This window comes from Ranitomeya variabilis, chromosome 2 (genome assembly GCF_051348905.1).
Source record: "Ranitomeya variabilis isolate aRanVar5 chromosome 2, aRanVar5.hap1, whole genome shotgun sequence".
Classification (NCBI taxonomy): domain Eukaryota; kingdom Metazoa; phylum Chordata; class Amphibia; order Anura; family Dendrobatidae; genus Ranitomeya; species Ranitomeya variabilis.
This window is the reverse complement of record NC_135233.1, coordinates 120,786,360-120,809,125: the sequence shown is the minus strand read 5'-3', so window position 1 is coordinate 120,809,125 and position 22,766 is coordinate 120,786,360. Positions and strand designations below refer to the sequence as shown.

The 22,766-nt window shown below is 46.1% G+C and overlaps 1 protein-coding gene across 5 annotated transcripts in view; it reads right to left on the bottom strand.

Annotated features, from left to right (window-relative positions):
• Positions 1-22,766, bottom strand: part of ACTN2 (actinin alpha 2) — a 158,937-nt gene that overhangs the window by 72,270 nt on the left and 63,901 nt on the right. For 3 of the 5 annotated variants that reach the window (XM_077282906.1, XM_077282907.1, XM_077282909.1), the window contains one exon: positions 1,402-1,488. In XM_077282906.1, the coding sequence (XP_077139021.1) occupies positions 1,402-1,488 (87 nt within the window). Of the gene's footprint in view, positions 1-1,401; positions 1,489-19,621; positions 19,690-22,766 lie in introns of those variants that run through there. The other 2 variants (XM_077282908.1, XM_077282910.1) reach the window with 2 other exon arrangements.

Sequence of the window (22,766 nt, the reverse complement as noted above, 5' to 3'; positions counted from 1 at the left end):
TGTCATGATCCAGGTCGGGGTTTGCTTCTTGCTTTTCTTTCCCCGGCCTGGTTATGGAGGGGTTAACCTTCTGCCTCTGACTACCCGTATTTGTTCCTGACCCGTTCCCTATCCCCGTCTTAGTGTGTGTTTGGTGGTTCCCTACAGTGTATGACTTGGCTTGTATTCTGAACCCTGCCTCCTGCTTTCCGTCTCTGTTACTATGTTTCCCGTCTGGCTTTGACTCTTTGGCTCGTACCCAGACGTCTTCTGTCTCACATTTTGGATCCCGCGCTCCCTTCTGGTTCCGATTTCTGGCTTGTCTTTGACCATGTGCATTGCTGTTACCTCTGGTATTCGTCTTCCTGTTTGTTGCTGACCGGCCTGTCTGACTACTCTGCCGCCTCCTAGTGGCACTCTGTGCTTTGCACTGTGGTGCTGTACGGTGAGTGCTACCTGTTTCCCCTTACCTGCGTCCCCTGGTGGAGGTTGTGTGCAACTGCCTTGCAGTCGCTTTACACATTGTAGGCAGAAACTGCATTATACTATGTGATAGATGCAAAATTTCAAGGTAAAAACTGGATATAATTTAAACAGAGAGATTCTGAATAGGGCGATAACAAAATATGCAATAAATATGTAAATGCTTTCGCACAAGTTGATTTTTTAACAGGAGAGCAAATATACTGTATATTTCTTTAATTCTACAACTATATTAGTATGCTGTGCTGGAATGAAATGTGACATTTTCCATATACAGCGCTGGCAAAAATTAAGAGACCACTGCAAAATGTTCAGTTTGTCTGATTTTTCTCTTTATAGGTATATTTTTTAGTAAAGTGTAATTTTTTCATTTATTCTATAAACTACTGACAACATGTCTCAAAAATTCCAAGCAATAAATTTTGTATTTTTTTTCTGAAAAGGAGAAATGGTCAAAATAAAAAAAAAAAGTGCTTCAGACCTCAAATAATGCAAAGAATACAATTTCATAATCATTTAGAAACAATACTAATGTTTTAACTCCAGAAGAGTTCAGGAATCAATATTTTGTGGAATAACCATGATTTTTAATCACAGCTTTCATGCGTCTTGGCATGCTTTCCACCAGTCTTTCACACTGCTTCTGGCACAAAAATGTAAGCAGTTCTTCTTTGTTTGATGGCTTGTGACTATCCATCATCCTCTTGATTACATTCCATTGGGGTTCAGGTCTGGAGATTGGGCTGCCCATGACAGGGTTTTGATGTGGTGGTCTCTTAGTTTTTGCCAGAGCTGTATATCATATTGTCCTTCCACTGTAGAGTGGGTGACATATAATTAGAAATTGATGCACCTAATACTATAGAATAAATGAAAAGGAAATAAAAGTAAATCGCTTTAATAAAAGCAAGAGAAAAAAAATAAAAACAAATGACTTACCTTCTACGGATATGTCCTGGATAGCAAAACGAAGAATGATTGTCCAGATCATACCAAGTGTCATTTTCACATTTCCATCAACAATTTCTAGAAAATAAACATGAAGATATAGCATGGAGATCTAAAAATCATTGTTCATGTGCATATACCGTACAATCATATCGTTCTTGATCAGCAAGGATAGACTAAGGCTGATTACTAAAACCAAGTTGAGTCTCCTAAATCAATACCCAGCTCTCTCTCTCTGTAAATCATTGTTTGGTCATACAGTTAATATGTTTGTTAAAAGCACATGTTCATCAAGTTCAACTGACACATAAATATAGGGGAATGGGTATAGATACAACCATAATGCATGAATCGATCTGCCTAAGTCAACCAACTTAATATGGAACTTAAACTGGAATATGAGAAGGAACTTGGTGTTATTTAGAGCAACATTGCCAGATGATAACCTCACTGGCTTCTTGGTAAATTGGAAACCTGTACGAAATCTGGAGGATACCTCTGTCAGGGGCCAATGGGGTAGAGCAGCACTGATGTTCATGAAGCACAACAGGTTGGAATAACTAATGCAACCTTTAACTTTTCGTGGTGATGTGCCGTAATTGCACTATGGGCACTTCTCATTTGTATATTGTACTCACAACAGTAATTCAGGAACTGTGTGATATAATCACTCGATCTTCCACTCCAGACTTTTCTTACCCAAGAATTAGTGTAATGTAAACATACCTTACCTTCCAGACCTCATGATAGGTATAAGTCAGGGAACAACTGACTGGTGAATGAGCAAATAAAATGACCTCTTGATCATTCATTTGCTTCAAGAATGTTACTCACCTGTCCTGGCTGAGATTTGGTACCATCCCTTTACGCCGATTCCTTTTCTGCAAGTAAGCGTTTGGTTACTGTGGTAACCCAGAAAACACCCTTAAAATGATCACCCAAGGCCTTTTAAGGTCAGCTCAGGGAGTTATGCTGTCATGTTGGTGGATCATGGACCCACTGTGCCACAGACCAGTGAGAGCCTGAAGGGGCTTAACTAAGCAACCACCTGGGTCTTCACTAGAGCCCCGGATGGTATGATCAGACTTGAGCCACAGGTGGATGCCAAGTGCCAGATATCATTTCAGCGGCAGTTGACCCCAAGGGCACAACAGCAGAAATGGACTCAGAGTCCAAGGCGGGACCAGATTCTGATGGCTATTATAGTTGGTTCAAATGTGACAGGGTTTTAAGCACAAGTACTGGATCAGGTACCGCCAGAGCAGTTTAAGCTTCAGATACCATCGGAGCGTTTCCAGGTTCAGCCACTACCTGAGCAGTTTTAAGTTCAGGTACCACAGATGTGTTTTCAGGCTCAAGGTACAGGTTCAGACTAGGCTGGCATAGGTACATAGGACTACATAGTTACATAGTTACATAGTTATTAAGGTTGAAGGAAGACTTACTGTAAGTCCATCTAGTTCAACCCATAGCCTAACCTAACATGCCCTAAAATGTTGATCCAGAGGAAGGCAAAAAAAACCCATGTGGCAAAGAGTAACTCCACCATGGGGAAAAAAATTCCTTCCCGACTCCACATACGGCAATCAGACTAGTTCCCTGGATCAACGCCTTATCAAGGAATCTAGTGTATATACCCTGTAACATTATACTTTTCCAGAAAGGCATCCAGTCCCCTCTTAAATTTAATTAATGAATCACTCATTACAACATCATACGGCAGAGAGTTCCATAGTCTCACTGCTCTTACAGTAAAGAATCCGCGTCTGTTATTATGCTTAAACCTTCTTTCCTCCAGACGTAGAGGATGCCCCTTTGTCCCTGTCTCAGGTCTATGATTAAAAAGATCATCAGAAAGGTCTTTGTACTGTCCCCTCATATATTTATACATTAAAATAAGATCACCCCTTAGTCTTCGTTTTTCCAAACTAAATAGCCCCAAGTGTAATAACCTATCTTGGTATTGCAGACCCCCCAGTCCTCTAATAACCTTGGTCGCTCTTCTCTGCACCCGCTCCAGTTCAGCTTTGTCTTTCTTATACACCGGAGACCAGAACTGTGCACAGTATTCTAAGTGTGGTCAAACTAGTGACTTGTATAGAGGTAAAATTATGTTCTCCTCATGAGCATCTATGCCTCTTTTAATACATCCCATTATTTTATTTGCCTTTGTAGCAGCTGCCTGACACTGGCCACTGAATATGAGTTTGTCATCCACCCATATACCCAGGTCTTTTTCATTGACGGTTTTGCCCAGAGTTTTAGAATTAAGCACATAGTTATACATCTTATTACTTCTACCCAAGTGCATGACCTTACATTTATCCCCATTAAAGCTCATTTGCCATTTATCAGCCCAAGCTTCTAGTTTACATAAATCATCCTGTAATATAAAATTGTCCTCCCCTGTATTGATTACCCTGCAGAGTTTAGTGTCATCTGCAAATATTGAAATTCTACTCTGAATGCCCCCTACAAGGTCATTAATAAATATGTTAAAAAGAGGGCCCAATACTGACCCCTGTGGTACCCCACTGCTAACCGCGACCCAGTCCGAGTGTGCTCCATTAATAACCACCCTTTGTTTCCTATCCCTGAGCCAGCTCTCAACCCACTTACACATATTTTCCCCTATCCCCATTACTCTCATTTTATGTAACAACCTTTTGTGTGGCACCATATCAAAAGCTTTGGAAAAGTCCATATACACTACGTCCACCGGGTTCCCTTGGTCCAGTCCGGAACTTACCTCTTCATAGAAGCTGATCAAATTAGTCTGACATGAACGGTCCCTAGTAAACCCGTGCTGATACTGGGTCATAAGGTTATTCCTCTTCAGATACTCTAGTATAGTATCCCTTAGAATGCCCTCCAGGATTTTACCCACAGTAGAGGTTAAGCTTACTGGCCTATAATTACCGAGTTCAGTTTTTGCCCCTTTTTTGAATATTGGCACCACATTTACTATACGCCAGTCCTGTGGCACAGACCCTGTTATTATGGAGTCTTTAAAGATTAAAAATAATGGTCTATCAATGACTGTACTTAGTTCCTGCAGTACTCGGGGGTGTATCCCATCCGGGCCCGGAGATTTGTCAATTTTAGTTATTTTTAGACGCCGCTGTACTTCCTGCTGGGTTAAGCAGGTGACATTTAATGGGGAATTTTTATCACTAGTCATTTTGTCTGCCATGGGATTTTCTTTTGTAAATACTGATGAAAAAAAGTCATTTAGCATATTGGCTTTTTCCTCATCCTCATCCACCATTTCACCCAGACTATTTTTAAGGGGGCCAACACTGTAATTTTTTAGTTTCTTACTATTTATATAGTTAAAGAATATTTTGGGATTATTTTTACTCTCTCTGGCAATAAGTCTCTCTGTCTCAATCTTTGCTGCCTTGATTTGCTTTTTACAGAATTTATTTAATTTTTTGTATTTATTTAATGCCTCCTCACTACCTACTTCCTTTAATTCTCTAAATGCTTTCTTTTTGTCCCTTATTGCGCCCCTTACAGCTCTATTTAGCCATATTGGTTTCCTCCTATTTCTAGTATGTTTATTCCCATACGGTATATACTGTGCACAGGTCCTATCCAGGATGCTAATAAACGTCTCCCATTTTCTTTGTGTATTTTTGTGTCTCAGGATATCGTCCCAGTTAATTGCACCAAGATCCTCTCTCATCCGTTGGAAATTTGCCCTCCTGAAGTTTAGTGTCCTTGTCACCCCCCTACTACCCATCTTATTAAAGGTTACATGAAAACTTATTATTTTGTGATCACTATTCCCCAAGTGACCCCCAACCCTTATATTTGATATGCGGTCTGGCCTGTTGGTTAATATTAGGTCTAGCAGTGCCCCCCTCCTTGTTGGGTCCTGAACCAGTTGTGAAAAGTAATTGTCTCTCATAGTTTCAAAAACCGATTACCTTTGCTGGAACTGCAGGTTTCTGTTCCCCAATCTATTTCAGGGTAGTTGAAGTCCCCCATAATAATGACTTCTCCTTGAGTCGCAGCTTCATCTATTTGCTTTACGAGGCTATTCTCCATTGCTTCCATTATTTTTGGAGATTTATAACAAATCCCTATCAGTAATTTATTATTTTTTCCCCCTCCCCTTATCTCCACCCACAGGGACTCTACATTTTCATTAAATTCACCTATATTATCACGCAGGATGGGTTTTAAGGAAGATTTTACATATAGACACACCCCACCCCCTCGCTTATCTGTACGGTCATTTCTGAACAGGCTACAGCCCTGCAAGTTAACAGCCCAGTCATGGCTCTCATCCAGCCACGTCTCAGATATCCCCACCATGTCATAATTATGCTCCAACAACATTAGTTCTAATTCATCCATTTTGTTGGCGAGGCTTCTGGCATTAGTATACATGCACTTGATGTTCCTCTCTGTACCTCTATTCTTTCTTAAATTACTAACTGTTCTAACCCCACCCCCCATGTTACCGCCACCCCCAACTTCCTTATTTGTGCCCAGGTCTCTATCTGCACTATCTTCCCCTCCTATAAAATGAATACCCTCCCCCCCAATCCCTAATTTAAACACTCCTCCAACCTTCTAACCATTTTCTCCCCCAGCACAGCTGCCCCTTCCCCATTGAGGTGCAGCCCGTCCCTAGCGTAGAGCCTGTAGCCAACTGAGAAGTCGGCCCAGTTCTGCAGGAACCCAAACCCCTCCTTCCTACACCAATTCTTGAGCCACTTATTAACCTCCCTAATCTCCCGTTGCCTCTCTGGCGTGGCACGTGGTACAGGCAGTATTTCGGAAAATACCACGTTGGAGGTCCTTGCTTTCAGCTTGCAGCCTAATTCCCTGAAATCATCTTTAAGGACCTTCCACCTACCTCTAACTTTGTCATTTGTGCCAATGTGCACCATGACCGCTGGGTCCTCACCAGCCCCTCCCAGTAATCTGTCCACCCGATCAGCGATGTGTCGGACTCGAGCGCCAGGTAGGCAGCACACCGTCCGACGATCCCTGTCTTTGTGACAGATTGCCCTATCTGTTCCCCTAATAATTGAGTCCCCCACTACCAGCACCTGTCTGGCCTGCCCTGCTCTCCTATTTCCCTCCTTACTGGAGCAGTCACTCCTCCGGCTTTCAGAGGACATGCCTGGCTGCAGCAGTGCTACCCCTGTACTGGCACCCCCCTCATCTGCCAACTTAGCAAACTTATTGGGGTGTGCCAGATCAGGACTAGCCTCCCAGGCACTCTTCCCTCTACCCCGCCTTCTATCTGTCACCCAGCTAACTGCCACACTGTCCTGCAGCTCCATCCTACCATCCCCCTCCTCATCTATCCCATTGAGCGTCTGCTCTGTGAGCAGAAGACTCCTCTCCATATTGTCTATGGATCTCAGTGTTGCCAGCTGCACATTTAGATCCAGTATCTGGGTTTCCAAATGCACAATGTGCTCACATCTCGCACAGCAGTATGCACCCTCGACCAGCTGGTCAAGGACTGCATACATGTGGCAAGATGTGCACTGGATGGCATTAACAATTGTGGAGCACATTTCCTAATGGGGATTGCACCACACAGAAACGTTAATTAAAAATAAATACAAAGTATTAATAAAAAAAAAAAAAAAAAAACAGAAGCAATTCCTCCCTTGGAAACTCCCTGATTCCAAAGTCACTGAATCACAAGTCACACACTTACCGCCGTTCACACTTACGCTCAGGTCACACTCAGCTCGCTCACACTCGCTGTGCTGAAGATTTATAGATTTTTTTTTTCTCTCTATCTCCCCTCAACAGCAATCCACCTTGCTGTTCAGATGCACTTCCAAAAAAAACTAGTACTGGTACAGGTTTAACTGGACAAGAACAGGGACCTGACAAGGTGATAGCAGCTTCCAGAGTAACTAAACATAATAGGTAGAGGTGCCTTAAGTACTAATTAAGTACTAAGTGCTTTGAATTAGACTGGAATTGACTGGAAGGTAACAGAATACCAAACCACTACAATGTTTCGGTTTCTTTTCTCTTTCACCCCCATACTACTCACCTTCTTACAATTTCCTGCAATCCCTCCACCTAGTAAAGAACTAGTCATTTCTCCCTCAATACTTCCCAGCCATCTCACCTTTTCCTCAGAACTGTTCCTCCACATACAATCCTTTTTCTCCAGACACACACGGCCGCATCATGTCCTATCCTGCTCCCACCTTCTAACGCTCTGTCTGCTGCTTCTCATCTCTGGCGATGTATCCTGTTGTGAAATTGGATTCTGGGCTCCCCCTGTGGCCACTTGTGGAATTTAACTTGTGTGCATCATCCCCTCTGTTCACCTGCTCCTATCAGGATGTGGGAGTCGCTATATAACCTTGCTCCTCTGTCAGTTTCATGCCGGTCAACAATGTAATCAGTAGCCTTTCTGTGCATGTTCCTGCTACTAGACAACTCCCAGCTAAGTTGGACTTTTGTCCTTGTGTGTTTTTGCATTTTGTTCCTGTTCACAGCTGCTGTTTCGTTACTGTGTCTGGAAAGCTCTTGTGAGCGGAAATTGCCACTCTGGTGTTATGAGTTAATGCTAGAGTCTTAAAGTAATTTCTGGATGGTGTTTTGATAGGGTTTTCTGCTGACCATGAAAGTGCCCTTTCTGTCTTCATGCTATCTAGTAAGCGGACCTCGATTTTGCTAAACCTATTTTCATACTACGTTTGTCATTTCATCTTAAATCACCGCCAATATATGTGGGGGCCTCTGTCTGCCTTTTGGGAAAATTTCTCTAGAGGTGAGCCAGGACTGTCTTTTCCTCTGCTAGGATTAGGTAGTTCTCCGGCTGGCGCTGGGCATCTAGGGATAAAAAAACGTAGGCATGCTACCCGGCCACTTCTAGTTGTGCGGCAGGTTTAGTTCATGGTCAGTATAGTTTCCATCTTCCAAGAGCTAGTTCTCATATATGCTGGGCTATGTTCTCTCGCCATTGAGAATCATGACAGTTTGACCGGCCGTAAAAAGGGTTAAATTACTGGCTGAGAAAGGAGAGAAAAAAGAAGTCTGCTACAATTTTTTTTTTTTTTTTTCCCCTCTAGTTCTGAGTGTGCTCTTAATTGAATCACTTGCTAGTCTGCCTATACTGCAGCCTTCCTCTCTTCCTCTCCTTCTAATCCTTGAATGGCTCTGTGTTCACCTGTTTCAAATGGATCTTCAGAGTGTAGCTACAGGTTTGAATAATCTCGCCACAAAGGTACAAAATTTGCAAGATTTTGTTGTTCATGCACCTATGTCTGAGCCTAGAATTCCTTTGCCTGAATTCTTCTCGGGGAATAGATCTCACTTTCAAAATTTTAAAAATAATTGCAAATTGTTTTTGTCCCTGAAGTCTCGCTCTGCCGGAGACCCTGCACAGCAGGTCAGGATTGTAATTTCCTTGCTCCGGGGCGACCCTCTAGACTGGGCTTTTGCATTGGCACCAGGGGATCCTGCGTTGCTCAATGTGGATGCGTTTTTTCTGGCCTTGGGGTTGCTTTATGAGGAACCTCATTTAGAGCTTCAGGCGGAAAAGGCCTTGATGTCCTTGTCTCAGGGGCAAGATGAAGCTGAAATATACTGCCAAAAATTCCGCAAATGGTCTGTGCTTACTCAGTGGAATGAGTGCGCCCTGGCGGCGATTTTCAGAGAAGGTCTCTCTGATGCCATTAAGGATGTTATGGTGGGGTTCCCTGTGCCTGCGAGTCTGAATGAGTCCATGACGATAGCTATTCAGATCGATAGGCGTCTGCGGGAGCGCAAACCTGTGCACCATTTGGCGGTGTCTACTGAGAAAACGCCAGAAAATATGCAATGTGATAGAATTCTGTCCAGAAGCGAGCGGCAGAATTTTAGACGAAAAAATGGGTTGTGCTTCTATTGTGGTGATTCAACTCATGTTATATCAGCATGCTTTAAGCGTACTAAGAAGCCTGACAAGTCTGTTTCAATTAGCACTTTACAGTCTAAGTTTATTCTATCTGTGACCCTGATTTGTTCTTTGTCATCTATTACCGCGGACGCCTATGTCGACTCTGGCGCTGCTTTGAGTCTTATGGATTGGTCCTTTGCCAAACGCTGTGGGTATGATTTGGAGCCATTGGAGGCTCCGATACCTCTGAAAGGGATTGACTCCACCCCATTGGCTAGTAATAAACCACAATACTGGACACAAGTGACTATGCGTGTTAATCCGGATCACCAGGAGGTTATTCGCTTTCTGGTGCTGTATAATCTACATGATGTTTTGGTGCTGGGATTGCCATGGCTGCAATCTCATAACCCAGTCCTCGACTGGAGAGCTATGTCTGTGTTAAGCTGGGGATGTAAAGGAACTCATGGGGACGTACCTTTGGTTTCCATTTCATCATCTATTCCCTCTGAGATTCCTGAATTCTTGTCTGACTTTCGTGACGTTTTTGAAGAACCCAAGGTTGGTTCACTACCTCCGCACCGGGAGTGCGATTGTGCCATAGACTTGATCCCGGGTAGTAAATACCCTAAGGGTCGTTTATTTAATCTGTCTGTGCCTGAACACGCTGCTATGCGAGAATATATAAAGGAGTCCTTGGAAAAGGGACATATTCGTCCTTCGTCATCTCCCTTAGGAGCCGGTTTTTTCTTTGTGTCTAAGAAAGACGGCTCTTTGAGGCCGTGTATTGATTATCGACTTTTGAATAAAATCACTGTTAAATATCAATATCCGTTACCACTGCTTACTGATTTGTTTGCTCGTATAAAGGGGGCCAAGTGGTTCTCTAAGATTGATCTCCGTGGGGCGTATAATTTGGTGCGAATCAAGCAGGGGGATGAGTGGAAAACCGCATTTAATACGCCCGAGGGCCATTTTGAGTATTTGGTGATGCCTTTTGGTCTTTCAAATGCCCCTTCAGTCTTCCAGTCCTTTATGCATGACATTTTCCGCGATTATTTGGATAAATTTATGATTGTGTATCTGGATGATATTCTGATTTTTTCGGATGACTGGGACTCTCATGTCCAGCAGGTCAGGAGGGTTGTTCAGGTTTTGCGGTCTAATTCCTTGTGTGTGAAGGGTTCTAAGTGTGTTTTTGGGGTTCAGAAGATTTCCTTCTTGGGATACATTTTTTCCCCCTCTTCCATCGAGATGGATCCTGTCAAGGTTCAGGCTATTGGTGATTGGACGCAACCCTCTTCTCTTAAGAGTCTTCAGAAATTTTTGGGCTTTGCTAACTTTTATCGTCGATTTATTGCTGGTTTTTCTGATGTTGTAAAACCATTGACTGATTTGACTAAGAAGGGTGCTGATGTTGCTGATTGGTCCCCTGATGCTGTGGAGGCCTTTCGGGAGCTCAAGCGCCGCTTTTCTTCCGCCCCAGTGTTGCGTCAGCCTGATGTTGCTCTTCCTTTTCAGGTTGAGGTCGACGCTTCTGAAATCGGAGCTGGGGCGGTGTTGTCGCAGAGAAGTTCCGACTGCTCCGTGATGAGACCTTGTGCTTTTTTTTCCCGTAAATTTTCGCCCGCCGAGCGGAATTATGATATTGGGAATCGGGAGCTTTTGGCCATGAAGTGGGCTTTTGAGGAGTGGCGTCACTGGCTTGAGGGGGCCAGACATCAGGTGGTGGTATTGACTGACCACAAAAATTTAATTTACCTTGAGTCTGCCAGGCGCCTGAATCCTAGACAGGCGCGCTGGTCGTTGTTTTTCTCTCGGTTTAATTTTGTGGTGTCTTACCTACCGGGTTCTAAGAATGTTAAGGCGGATGCCCTTTCTAGGAGTTTTGAGCCTGACTCCCCTAGTAATTCTGAGCCCACAGGTATCCTTAAAGATGGAGTGATATTGTCTGCCGTTTCTCCAGACCTGCGGCGGGCCTTGCAGGAGTTTCAGGCGGATAGACCTGATCGTTGCCCACCTGGTAGACTGTTTGTTCCTGATGATTGGACCAGTAGAGTCATCTCTGAGGTTCATTCTTCTGCGTTGGCAGGTCATCCTGGAATCTTTGGTACCAGGGATTTGGTGGCAAGGTCCTTCTGGTGGCCTTCCCTGTCACGAGATGTGCGAGGCTTTGTGCAGTCTTGTGACGTTTGTGCTCGGGCCAAGCCTTGTTGTTCTCGGGCTAGTGGATTGTTGTTACCCTTGCCTATCCCGAAGAGGCCTTGGACGCACATCTCGATGGATTTTATTTCGGATCTGCCTGTTTCTCAGAAGATGTCTGTCATCTGGGTGGTGTGTGACCGTTTCTCTAAGATGGTCCATCTGGTTCCTTTGCCTAAGTTGCCTTCTTCTTCCGAGTTGGTTCCTCTGTTTTTTCAAAATGTTGTTCGTTTGCATGGTATTCCGGAGAATATCGTTTCTGACAGAGGGACCCAATTCGTGTCTAGATTTTGGCGGGCATTCTGTGCTAGGATGGGCATAGATTTGTCTTTTTCGTCTGCTTTCCATCCTCAGACTAATGGCCTGACCGAGCGGACTAATCAGACCTTGGAGACATATTTGAGGTGTTTTGTGTCTGCGGATCAGGATGATTGGGTTGCTTTTTTGCCTTTGGCGGAGTTCGCCCTCAATAATCGGGCCAGCTCTGCCACCTTGGTGTCCCCGTTTTTCTGTAATTCGGGGTTTCATCCTCGATTTTCCTCCGGTCAAGTGGAATCTTCGGATTGTCCTGGAGTGGATGCTGTGGTGGAGAGGTTGCATCAGATTTGGGGGCAGGTGGTGGACAATTTGAAGTTGTCCCAGGAGAAGACTCAGCTTTTTGCCAACCGCCGTCGTCGTGTTGGTCCTCGGCTTTGTGTTGGGGACTTGGTGTGGTTGTCTTCTCGTTTTGTCCCTATGAGGGTTTCTTCTCCTAAGTTTAAGCCTCGGTTCATCGGCCCGTACAAGATATTGGAGATTCTTAACCCTGTGTCCTTCCGTTTGGACCTCCCTGTATCCTTTTCGATTCATAATGTTTTTCATCGGTCATTGTTGCGCAGGTATGAGGTACCAGCTGTGCCTTCCGTTGAGCCTCCTGCTCCGGTGTTGGTTGAGGGTGAGTTGGAGTACGTTGTGGAAAAGATCTTGGACTCTCGTGTTTCCAGACGGAAACTCCAGTATCTGGTCAAATGGAAGGGATACGGTCAGGAGGATAATTCTTGGGTCACTGCCTCTGATGTTCATGCCTCTGATCTTGTCCGTGCCTTTCATAGGGCTCATCCTGATCGCCCTGGTGGTTCTGGTGAGGGTTCGGTGCCCCCTCCTTGAGGGGGGGGTACTGTTGTGAAATTGGATTCTGGGCTCCCCCTGTGGCCACTTGTGGAATTTAACTTGTGTGCATCATCCCCTCTGTTCACCTGCTCCTATCAGGATGTGGGAGTCGCTATATAACCTTGCTCCTCTGTCAGTTTCATGCCGGTCAACAATGTAATCAGTAGCCTTTCTGTGCATGTTCCTGCTACTAGACAACTCCCAGCTAAGTTGGACTTTTGTCCTTGTGTGTTTTTGCATTTTGTTCCTGTTCACAGCTGCTGTTTCGTTACTGTGTCTGGAAAGCTCTTGTGAGCGGAAATTGCCACTCTGGTGTTATGAGTTAATGCTAGAGTCTTAAAGTAATTTCTGGATGGTGTTTTGATAGGGTTTTCTGCTGACCATGAAAGTGCCCTTTCTGTCTTCATGCTATCTAGTAAGCGGACCTCGATTTTGCTAAACCTATTTTCATACTACGTTTGTCATTTCATCTTAAATCACCGCCAATATATGTGGGGGCCTCTGTCTGCCTTTTGGGAAAATTTCTCTAGAGGTGAGCCAGGACTGTCTTTTCCTCTGCTAGGATTAGGTAGTTCTCCGGCTGGCGCTGGGCATCTAGGGATAAAAAAACGTAGGCATGCTACCCGGCCACTTCTAGTTGTGCGGCAGGTTTAGTTCATGGTCAGTATAGTTTCCATCTTCCAAGAGCTAGTTCTCATATATGCTGGGCTATGTTCTCTCGCCATTGAGAATCATGACAGTATCCCCAAATCCCGGCCCCCCTCAACACATCCCCACACTCATTTCTAACCTCCTGCACCGATCCCCTCCACATTTTCCCAACCATGACAACCTCATACCCATTCATCCAGCCCCCACTCCCCTGGTCCCCTTACGTGGAGCACTATGGAACGCACACTCCATCTGCAACAAACTGCAATTTATCCATGACCTCTTCATAACCAACAAACTCCTTCCTCGGCATCACCGAAACCTGGCTCACCTCCTCTGACTCAGCCTCTCCAGCTGTACTGTCCTATGGCGGATTCCACCTCTCTCACACCCCTCGCCCCAGCAACAAACGTTGTGGAGGGGTTGGCTTGCTCCTGTCCGACACCTGCTCCTTTACTCCAATCCCGCTACCACCCTCCACTACTTTTCCCTCATTTGAGGTGCATTTCGTACGCATCTATTCCCTCTCCAACCTCCAGCTGGCTATCATCTACCACCCCCAGAACTAGCCATCTCCACCTTTCTCGACCACTTCACCACCTGGCTACTTAATTTCCTCTCTGTTGACATCCCCACTACTCCACAAACTCACTCACCCTCGCAGAAATCTCAAACATCTCAACTTACAATCACTCTCTGAGTCCCTTCTCCCTCTTACAGACATAGCCTCCCTTCATGAAACAGATGCTGCTGCCACTTTTTATAACACCACAATAACGGCAACACTCGATTCGGCCGCCCCGTTCATGCATAGCAAAACTCGTACACTCAACAGACAGCCCTGACTGACCAGCCTCACCATAGAATGGAGACGGGCTTCCAGGATCGCTGAGCGGAGATGGAAGCGATCTCGCTCTGCCGACCACTTCACTGTATACAAGCAGTCCCTCGCCAGCTTCAAGTCCATGCTCACTGCCGCAAAACAAACTTACTTCTCATCTCTCATGTCCTCCGTCTCACAACCCTAAACAGTTTTTCAACACTTTCAATTCTCTACTCCGTCCCCCAGCACCTCCTCCCTCCCCTCTCATTTCTGCTGAAGACTTTGCTTCTTTCTTTAAACAGAAGATCGATACAATCAGAGAAAGCCTTGGCCCACAGTGCCCAATGCCCCTCTTAGCTGCTCAGCCCTGTTCCTCCAAAACCAGCTTCTCCACCATGGCAGAAGACAGCTCTCCGCCCTCCTGTCAAGATCACACCTCACCACCTGCACGCTCGACCCGCACCCATCTCAAATCATCCTTAACCTTGCCACGGTCTTCATCCCAACCCTAACACACCTCTTCAACCTCTCACTCACAACAGGTGTCTTCCCTCCATCCTTCAGGCATGCCAAGATCATACCCATCCTCAAAAAGCACTCCCTCGACCCATCCTCTGTGTCTAGCTATCACCCGATATCTCTTCTCCCTTACACCTCCAAATTACTGGAACAACAGGTCCATCTTGAACTGTCCTCCCACCTCTCCTCCTGCTCCCTCTTTGACCGGTTACAATCTGGCTTCCAACCCCATCACTCAACCGAAACTGCCCTTACTAAAGTCACCAATGACCTACTAACTGCCAAGAGCCAGCGACATTACTCTGTCCTCTGTTATGATCCGGTGACCTTGAAGCCGCATGAGAGACTTTCTCAGGAGTAGGTGGTACCTGTACTGACCGCAAACCCTAAACTAACACCGCAACTAGAAGTAGCCGTGGGATGTACCTAACACGTCCTAGACACCTCGACACAGCCGGAGGACTAAATACCCCTATAGATGGAAATGGGAATTCTATCTTGCCTCAGAGCAGAACCCCAAAGGATAGGCATCCCCCCACAAATATTGACTGTGAGTATAAGAGGAAAGACACACGCAGGCAGAAAAACAGGATTTAGCAAAAGAGGCACTTCTAGCTAAATAGAAAAGGATAGGACAGAATTCTAAGCGGTCAGTATTAAAATCCTAAAAATATCCACAGCAGATAATACAAATATTCTACATCTAACTAAAGACATAGAAAGTATATCTGCATCTCCTGAGAATCCAGCATGACTGAAAAATCCAAACAAAGTCTAAGCTGGACAAAAACACAATGAATTGCACTGAATTGCAAGCACACTGCATGTGTGCACAGAGACAAAAAACAGACACTTATCTTAGCTGAATTTGGCAGCAGGGCATGAGGAACCAGAGAGAGATGCAATCCCTCCAAGTACAATGGACAACTGGCACGGACTCATGGATCCTGCACACCTAAATACCTAATAGAGCTGCAATCAGCAGAAACACCTGCCCTGGATTACAACCCCAAGACAACTGCACTACCACCAACAACCACCAGATGGAGCCCAAGAGCAGAATTCACAACAGTATTCCCCCTTGAAGAGGGGTCACCGAACCCTCACCAGAGCCCCCAGGGATCAGGACGAGCCAGATGAAAGGCACGGACCAAATCAGCAGCATGGACATCAGAGGCAAAAACCCAAGAATTATCCTCCTGGCCATAACCCTTCCATTTGACAAGGTACTGAAGCCTCCGCCTCGACAAGCGAGAATCCAAAATCTTCTCAACCACATACTCCAACTCCCCATCAACCAACACAGGAGCAGGAGGATCAACAGAGGGAACAACGGGCACCACATATTTCCGCAATAAAGATCTATGGAAAACATGGATGGCAAAAGAGGCCGGAAGGGCCAAGCGAAAAGACACCGGATTGATAATCTCAGAAATCCTATAAGGACCAATAAACCGAGGCTTAAACTTAGGGGAAGAAACCTTCATAGGAACATGACGGGAAGACAACCAGACCAAATCCCCAACCCGAAGCCGGGAACCAACACACCGACGACAGTTAGCAAAACGCTGAGCCTCCTCCTGAGACAACACCAAATTGTCCACCACATGAGCCCAAATCTGCTGCAACCTGTCAACCACAGAATCCACACCAGGACAATCAGAAGGTTCAACTTGCCCCGAAGAAAAACGAGGATGAAAACCAAAATTACAAAAGAAGGGCGAAACCAAGGTAGCCGAACTAGCCCGATTATTAAGGGCGAACTCGGCCAATGGCAAGAAAGCCACCTAATCATCCTGATCAGCAGATACAAAGCATCTCAAATAAGTTTCCAAAGTCTGATTAGTTCGATCGGTCTGGCCAATTGTCTGAGGATGAAATGCGGAAGAAAAAGACAAATCAATGCCCAGCCTAGCACAAAAGGCCCGCAAAAACCTAGAAACAAACTGGGAACCTCTGTCGGACACAATATTCTCCGGAATACCATGCAAACGAACCACATGCTGAAAAAACAACGGAACCAAATCAGAAGAGGAAGGCAATTTAGGCAAAGGCACCAAATGAACCATCTTAGAAAACCGGTCACAAACCACCCAGATAACCGACATCCTCTGGGAAACCGGAAGATCAGAAATAAAATCCATTGAAATATGCGTCCAGGGCCTCTCAGGGACCGGCAAAGGCAAAAGCAACCCACTAGCACGGGACCAACAAGGCTTGGCCCACGCACAAGTCCCACAGGACTGCACAAAAGAACGCACATCACGCGACAAAGAAGGCCACCAAAAGGACCTACCAACCAAATCTCTGGTACCAAAAATACCAGGATGGCCAGCCAACACAGAACAATGAACCTCAGAAATCACTCTACTAGTCCATCTATCAGGAACAAACAGTCTCCCCACTGGACAGCGGTCAGGTTTGTCAGCCTGAAATTCCTGCAGAACCCGTCGCAAATCAGGGGAAATGGTAGAAAGGACCACCCCTTTCTTCAGAATGCCGACCGGCTCAAGTACCTCAGGAGAATCAGGCAAAAAACTCCTAGAGAGGGCATCAGCCTTAATATTCTTAGAACCTGGAAGATACGAGACCACGAAATCAAAACGGGAGAAAAACAGGGACCATCGAGCCTGTCTAGGATTCAGCCGTTTGGCAGATTCGAGGTAAATCAGATTTTTATGATCGGTCAAGACCACAATACGGTGCTTGGCTCCCTCAAGCCAATGTCGCCATTCCTCAAACGCCCACTTCATAGCCAACAACTCCCGATTGCCGACATCATAATTGCGTTCAGCAGGCGAAAACTTACGGGAAAAGAAGGCACACGGTTTCATCAAGGAACCATCAGAATTCCTCTGAGACAAAACGGCCCCTGCCCCAATCTCAGAAGCGTCAACCTCAACCTGAAACGGAAGAGAAACATCTGGCTGATGCAACACCGGGGCAGAAGTAAATTGGCGTTTAAGCTCCTGAAAGGCAGAGACAGCCGCAGAGGACCAATTCGTTACATCAGCGCCTTTCTTCGTCAAATCAGTCAGGGGTTTAACCACACTGGAGAAGTTAGCAATGAAACGGCGATAAAAATTAGCAAAGCCCAAAAATTTCTGAAGGCTCTTCACGGATGTGGGCTGAATCCAGAGGCGTAGCTAGGGGTTCAGCTCAGGGGGGGCGAAACATGTGAGTGGGCCCCTAACAGGCGGACATATCATTAGTGCAAACTATGCGGCAGCACATGGGCCCAAGAGTTAAGGGGGCCCATTTCTACCTCTAAATAAGGTGCAATTTTGTATTTTTAGAAGTTCTTGGGCTGCAAAGGGCCCATATATTGTTCTTGCACATGGGCCCTTTTCTGTCTGTGTCCACCTGTGGCCCTTAACCAGGTAACCATGATTGTAACTACGGTGGGTATAGGGGAACCTCAGGAGATGACCGCACTGTTATTGAAAATAAATCTCTATACAATAACCAGCACTGATATTACCGCCATACGGTAATACCATATAGTGGTAGATACCAGTCCTGCATGACATAGAGAGATCCCAGTACAGTTGTAGATGGTGACTTACAGAGGACGTTCTTTCCGGTGGAGCCATTCACTTTTCCCATCTTTTCCACCTGGCCCAGACTGACAAACTGTGTATACTATTACTTCCACATTTTTCAGTCACCGCTCTGTGTATAGAGAGTGGCGGCTGTAACTGATGCCCCGGGACAGACTGACAGCCGGTACAGAACTATCTGCCACCCAGTGGCTTCGTAAGTGCCTACTTAATATTTAGGAGTCCCCCTATGTACAGTAATAATGGCCCCAGCAACACTGATGAGAGCAGGAGGTCATGTGACAATTTTCTTCTATTGAGAGAAGTCAAACTTGTCTAGTCAACATGTGCAAACAGCAAACGTAGTTGCATGACCACCTGATCACACCAGTGGTCTTGGGGTCTCATGACGGCAGGTGCACCCCATCAGGATTTGGCAGTCTGTAGAGTGACTGCAGACAATTATCCCAAGCCTTTAATAACTTAAAGGGAACCTGTCACCCCCCCCCCCCCCCCAGGGCCTATTAAGGTAAAAGAGCCACCTTCTTCAGCACTAAGGCTGCATTCTGTGAAGGTGGCTCTTATGTTTTTTATCCCTAATAACGCTGAAATATTCACTTTTATAAATTGTGCGCCATACCTGTATTGAGCCAAGCCAAAGAGGAAAGCCCATGCATAAATGAGTGCACACCTGCTACAAAGTCATGGAAAAATATAAATATATATGATTTTTATTAATGTAAACACCAAACAGCAAAAAATCTAAAACCAATTAAAACAACACAGCCACCCCCATGTACCCTGGTCCACATGAAGATATATAATATACAAAAGCCCTCTATATATTGTCATATATAAAACTGCAACAAACAGGAGGATAATCCAAGTTAGTTAACAATCAACAATTCGGTATCATGTGTCCCCAGGAAAATTTTTATTTATATAATATCACAAGGTAAATGTACCATATTGTACCAATAACCAAATCCCTGGTCCTGTCTCAGTGAGCTGAATAAGGGCGTCCCCAAACTTGCTCACAAGTGATCACAATCCATGTGAATAAGGGGAAATATATGATGAAATAAAGTCCCTGCTGGAATCAAAAATTAAATGTATGGCTGTACCCCAGAGATAGCCACCCCTGTGGGGTCTGGGAGAATACAAACAGACAGCCCCTAAGGATGATAAGAGGGCTAATAGTATAATGTGCCCACCAGCATGTCAGAGCACATGACACACAGCCGTCCACCATAGAATAAAACTGCTGGTATGCAGGGTGAGGCCAAAAGGATTACCGTTCCAGGTCAGGGCTGAGAGGGAGTGGAGGAGAGACCGGGGGGTGTGGGTGAATCCCACGCGTATCGCCGCTCCTGGGCGGCTTCGTCAGGGAAAATAACTCTGTTAGAAAGTGTACAAGTTATATACAAGCAAGTATAATGAAGAATCACCTACCGGTGTTAGCAATTGCCGCCGGTGAGACCGGAAGTGGATATGGGAGCTAGAGGTGTAGTCATGGTGACCACTGAGAAGCTCGTGCCTGCGCAGACAGAAGAGGAAATAACTAAGTGCTCAGAACGAGCACTATGTGCGGCCGCACAGAATCAGAGAAGAGGGTGCACAGCGCCCTCTGGCTGAATAATAAATATCTGCACCAAGGAGAAACGAAAGAACATGAGAATATATAGAAAATGTCCCAAGTATATAAGGCTGGTAGATAACTGCCTATACTGGGGGGAATAATATTACTTCCAAATAGGAACCTGTCAGGAATACCTGTATTGAGGGTACGTTTTCTCCCCCTGACTCAGCCGCCTCGCAGCCGTTCATCATCCCACCGGGCGGCGCCTCCTTTCTGTCTTGTGCCGTTACCGGTGCTCTGCAATTATTTCTCGGGCATGCGCCGTGCGCGCTGCTCTGGAACTTATATCAAGTGATGTAAGTAGATCGCACCTGCGCACAGCGCCAGATTCCCAGCTCCGCAGTGTGAATAAATCATAACACACTGCGGGGCGGGATCTCGGTCCTCCGCTACATGCAGGCGCGATATCACTACATCAGCTGATGTGTGTTCCAGGGCAGCGCACACAGCGCAAGCCCGAAAAATGAGAGCCCAGGCATCGGCGCCCGGTGGGATGATGGACGGCTGTTAGGCGGTTGTGTCCGGGGACAAAAGACGTACCCCCAGACTCAATACAGGTGTGGCGCGCAATTTATAAAAGTGAATATTTCAGTATTATTAGGGATCAAAACATAAGAGCCACCTTCACAGAATGCAGCCTTAGTGCTGCTGAAGGTGGCTGGCTCTATTACCTTAAAAGGCCCTGGGGGGGTGACAGGTTCCCTTTAATAATTTAATTATAAGCAATGTATTCTTATAACATAGAATGCAGCCCGTGGTTACTGTATCGTTATACTTGTTAGAGGGCAGACAGACGGACGTATTTCTCATGTGAGGATCGCATCACAATCCTCGGACTGACCGTCGGCTCTCCTGACCTGAGACTGACAGTTGCATAGTAATCTATCACGCTGTCAAGCTTATGTCAGGAGGGGTGTCAGGGCCAGTCCGAGGATTGCAATGCGATCGTCGCATGAGTTATACAGTGTCAGTCTGCGCCCTTATGTTAATACTTATCCTTGTTATAGTAATACTAACCTTCTTTGCTATGCCTGTTTTACTAATACTTATAAAACACCCAGCTCGCAATAATAAAAAGCCCCCGACCTCCCCATCTCCAGCCCCCAAGACAGCAACTATTAGGGTATGTTTCCACGGGGAATATTGCTTGGGTTTTTGCTGGGGATTGGATGCTGTGTACATCCACAGTGTCGAAGCTTCCAGATGTTACAGCATAGTGGAGGGGATTTTATGAAATCCCATCTCCACTATGCGTACATAGACGCAGGTGGCAGACCTGTGTAACCGGACATGTGGCGCGTCTTTCTAGACCACAGCATGTCTATTTATCTTGTGGAGAAGCTCCGTCTCCACAAGATAAATAAAACAGTCTATGAATAGGATGCGGTGATTCTACCTGTGTTCAATGAATATATGCGGAATTACCGCACGTACAACAGGGGCAGCGCTTTGGGTGGAGCGGGGTATCTGCTGCGTCCAAAGCGCTGCCAGTACACCTCGAGGACACATACCCTCACATATGATGGAGGGAATATCTCATAACATTAAAGGGCCACTGTCACCCCCTCCAGCCGTTATAAACTAAAAGAGCCACCTTGTGCAGCAGTAATGCTGCAGTCTAACAAGGTGGCTCTTTTAGTTTTTGCTTCTGTTATTCCCAAAATAAAGCGTTTTATAATTTTGCCAAATACCTATCTTTATACCTGGAGGCAGGTCTTTGAAGCGCCCAACTGCCGTCAGTCATATCTTCTGTGGCGCTGGTCGGCTGCGGCCACCCTGCTACTGAATCCCCGTCCCGCAGTGTGTTATGCATTATGCACAGTGCGGGGCTGGGATTCCTAGGCACGGCACAGACGCAGTCCGGAACCCGGCATCTGAGCTATGACGGCCAATGCCCAATGCGCCTGCCCCAGGCAGAAGAGCATAGCGCAGGCGCCGGATTTCAGAGGAAAACATCCCTGAGGGGGCGGCGACCAGCGCCGCAGAAGAGATGACTGACGGCAGTTGGGCGCTTCAAAGACCTGCCTCCAGGTATAAAGATAGGTATTTGGCAAAATTATAAAACGCTTTATTTTGAGAATAACAGCAACAAAAACTAAAAGAGACACCTTGTTAGAATGCAGCATTACTGCTGCACAAGGTGGCTCTTTTAGTCTATAACGGCTGGAGGGGGGTGACAGTGGCCCTTTTAACAGTATAATAATAATCAGCCCCCCAGTGCCCCCTCACCCACATCAGCCCTCACAATACCCTCAAACTCTCCCATTCACCCCAGTACCCTGTCCCCCTCCCACAATACCACCAGCCTCTCTCATTCACCCCCACAGTGCCCTGTCCCCCTGCACACCCACAATAACCCCCATCGTTTCACATTTACCCCACAGTGCCCTGTCCTCCTCTCCCACTTCAGCCCTCACGATACCACAATCCTCTCACATTCACCCCCACAGTGACCATGCTATGCCTAAATCGAATTACTCTAATAAATTCCATCCCCACTTACTGATGACGTTTTCAGGCAGACAGTGAGGAGAACCAGGAAGTGTCCAGATAGAAGGAGGGCACTAGGACCCAGCTGCCTCAGCCAAACCAAGCGTGCACACACTGCACAGCCAGAAAGTATCTGCAGCTGCTGCTGCCAGCCAGGAAGAGATTCCTCAGGTGACACCACATTGCACTCTGCACGGAGGGAGGCTCTGCAGCCGGCATTGTGCTGCTCTCTCCCCGACACCTCAGACTCGGCAGTGGATCTCCCGGTGGGCCCCTTGAGGTGACTGGGCCCGGGGCAATGGCCCCCTCTGCCCCCCCAGTAGCTACGCTACTGGCTGAATCCAATCATGAATGGCCTGAACCTTAACCGGATCCATCTCTATAGATGAGGGAGAAAAAATGAAGCCCCCCCAAAAAACCTTCTGCACTCCAAAGAGACACTTAGACCCCTTCACAAACAAAGCATTA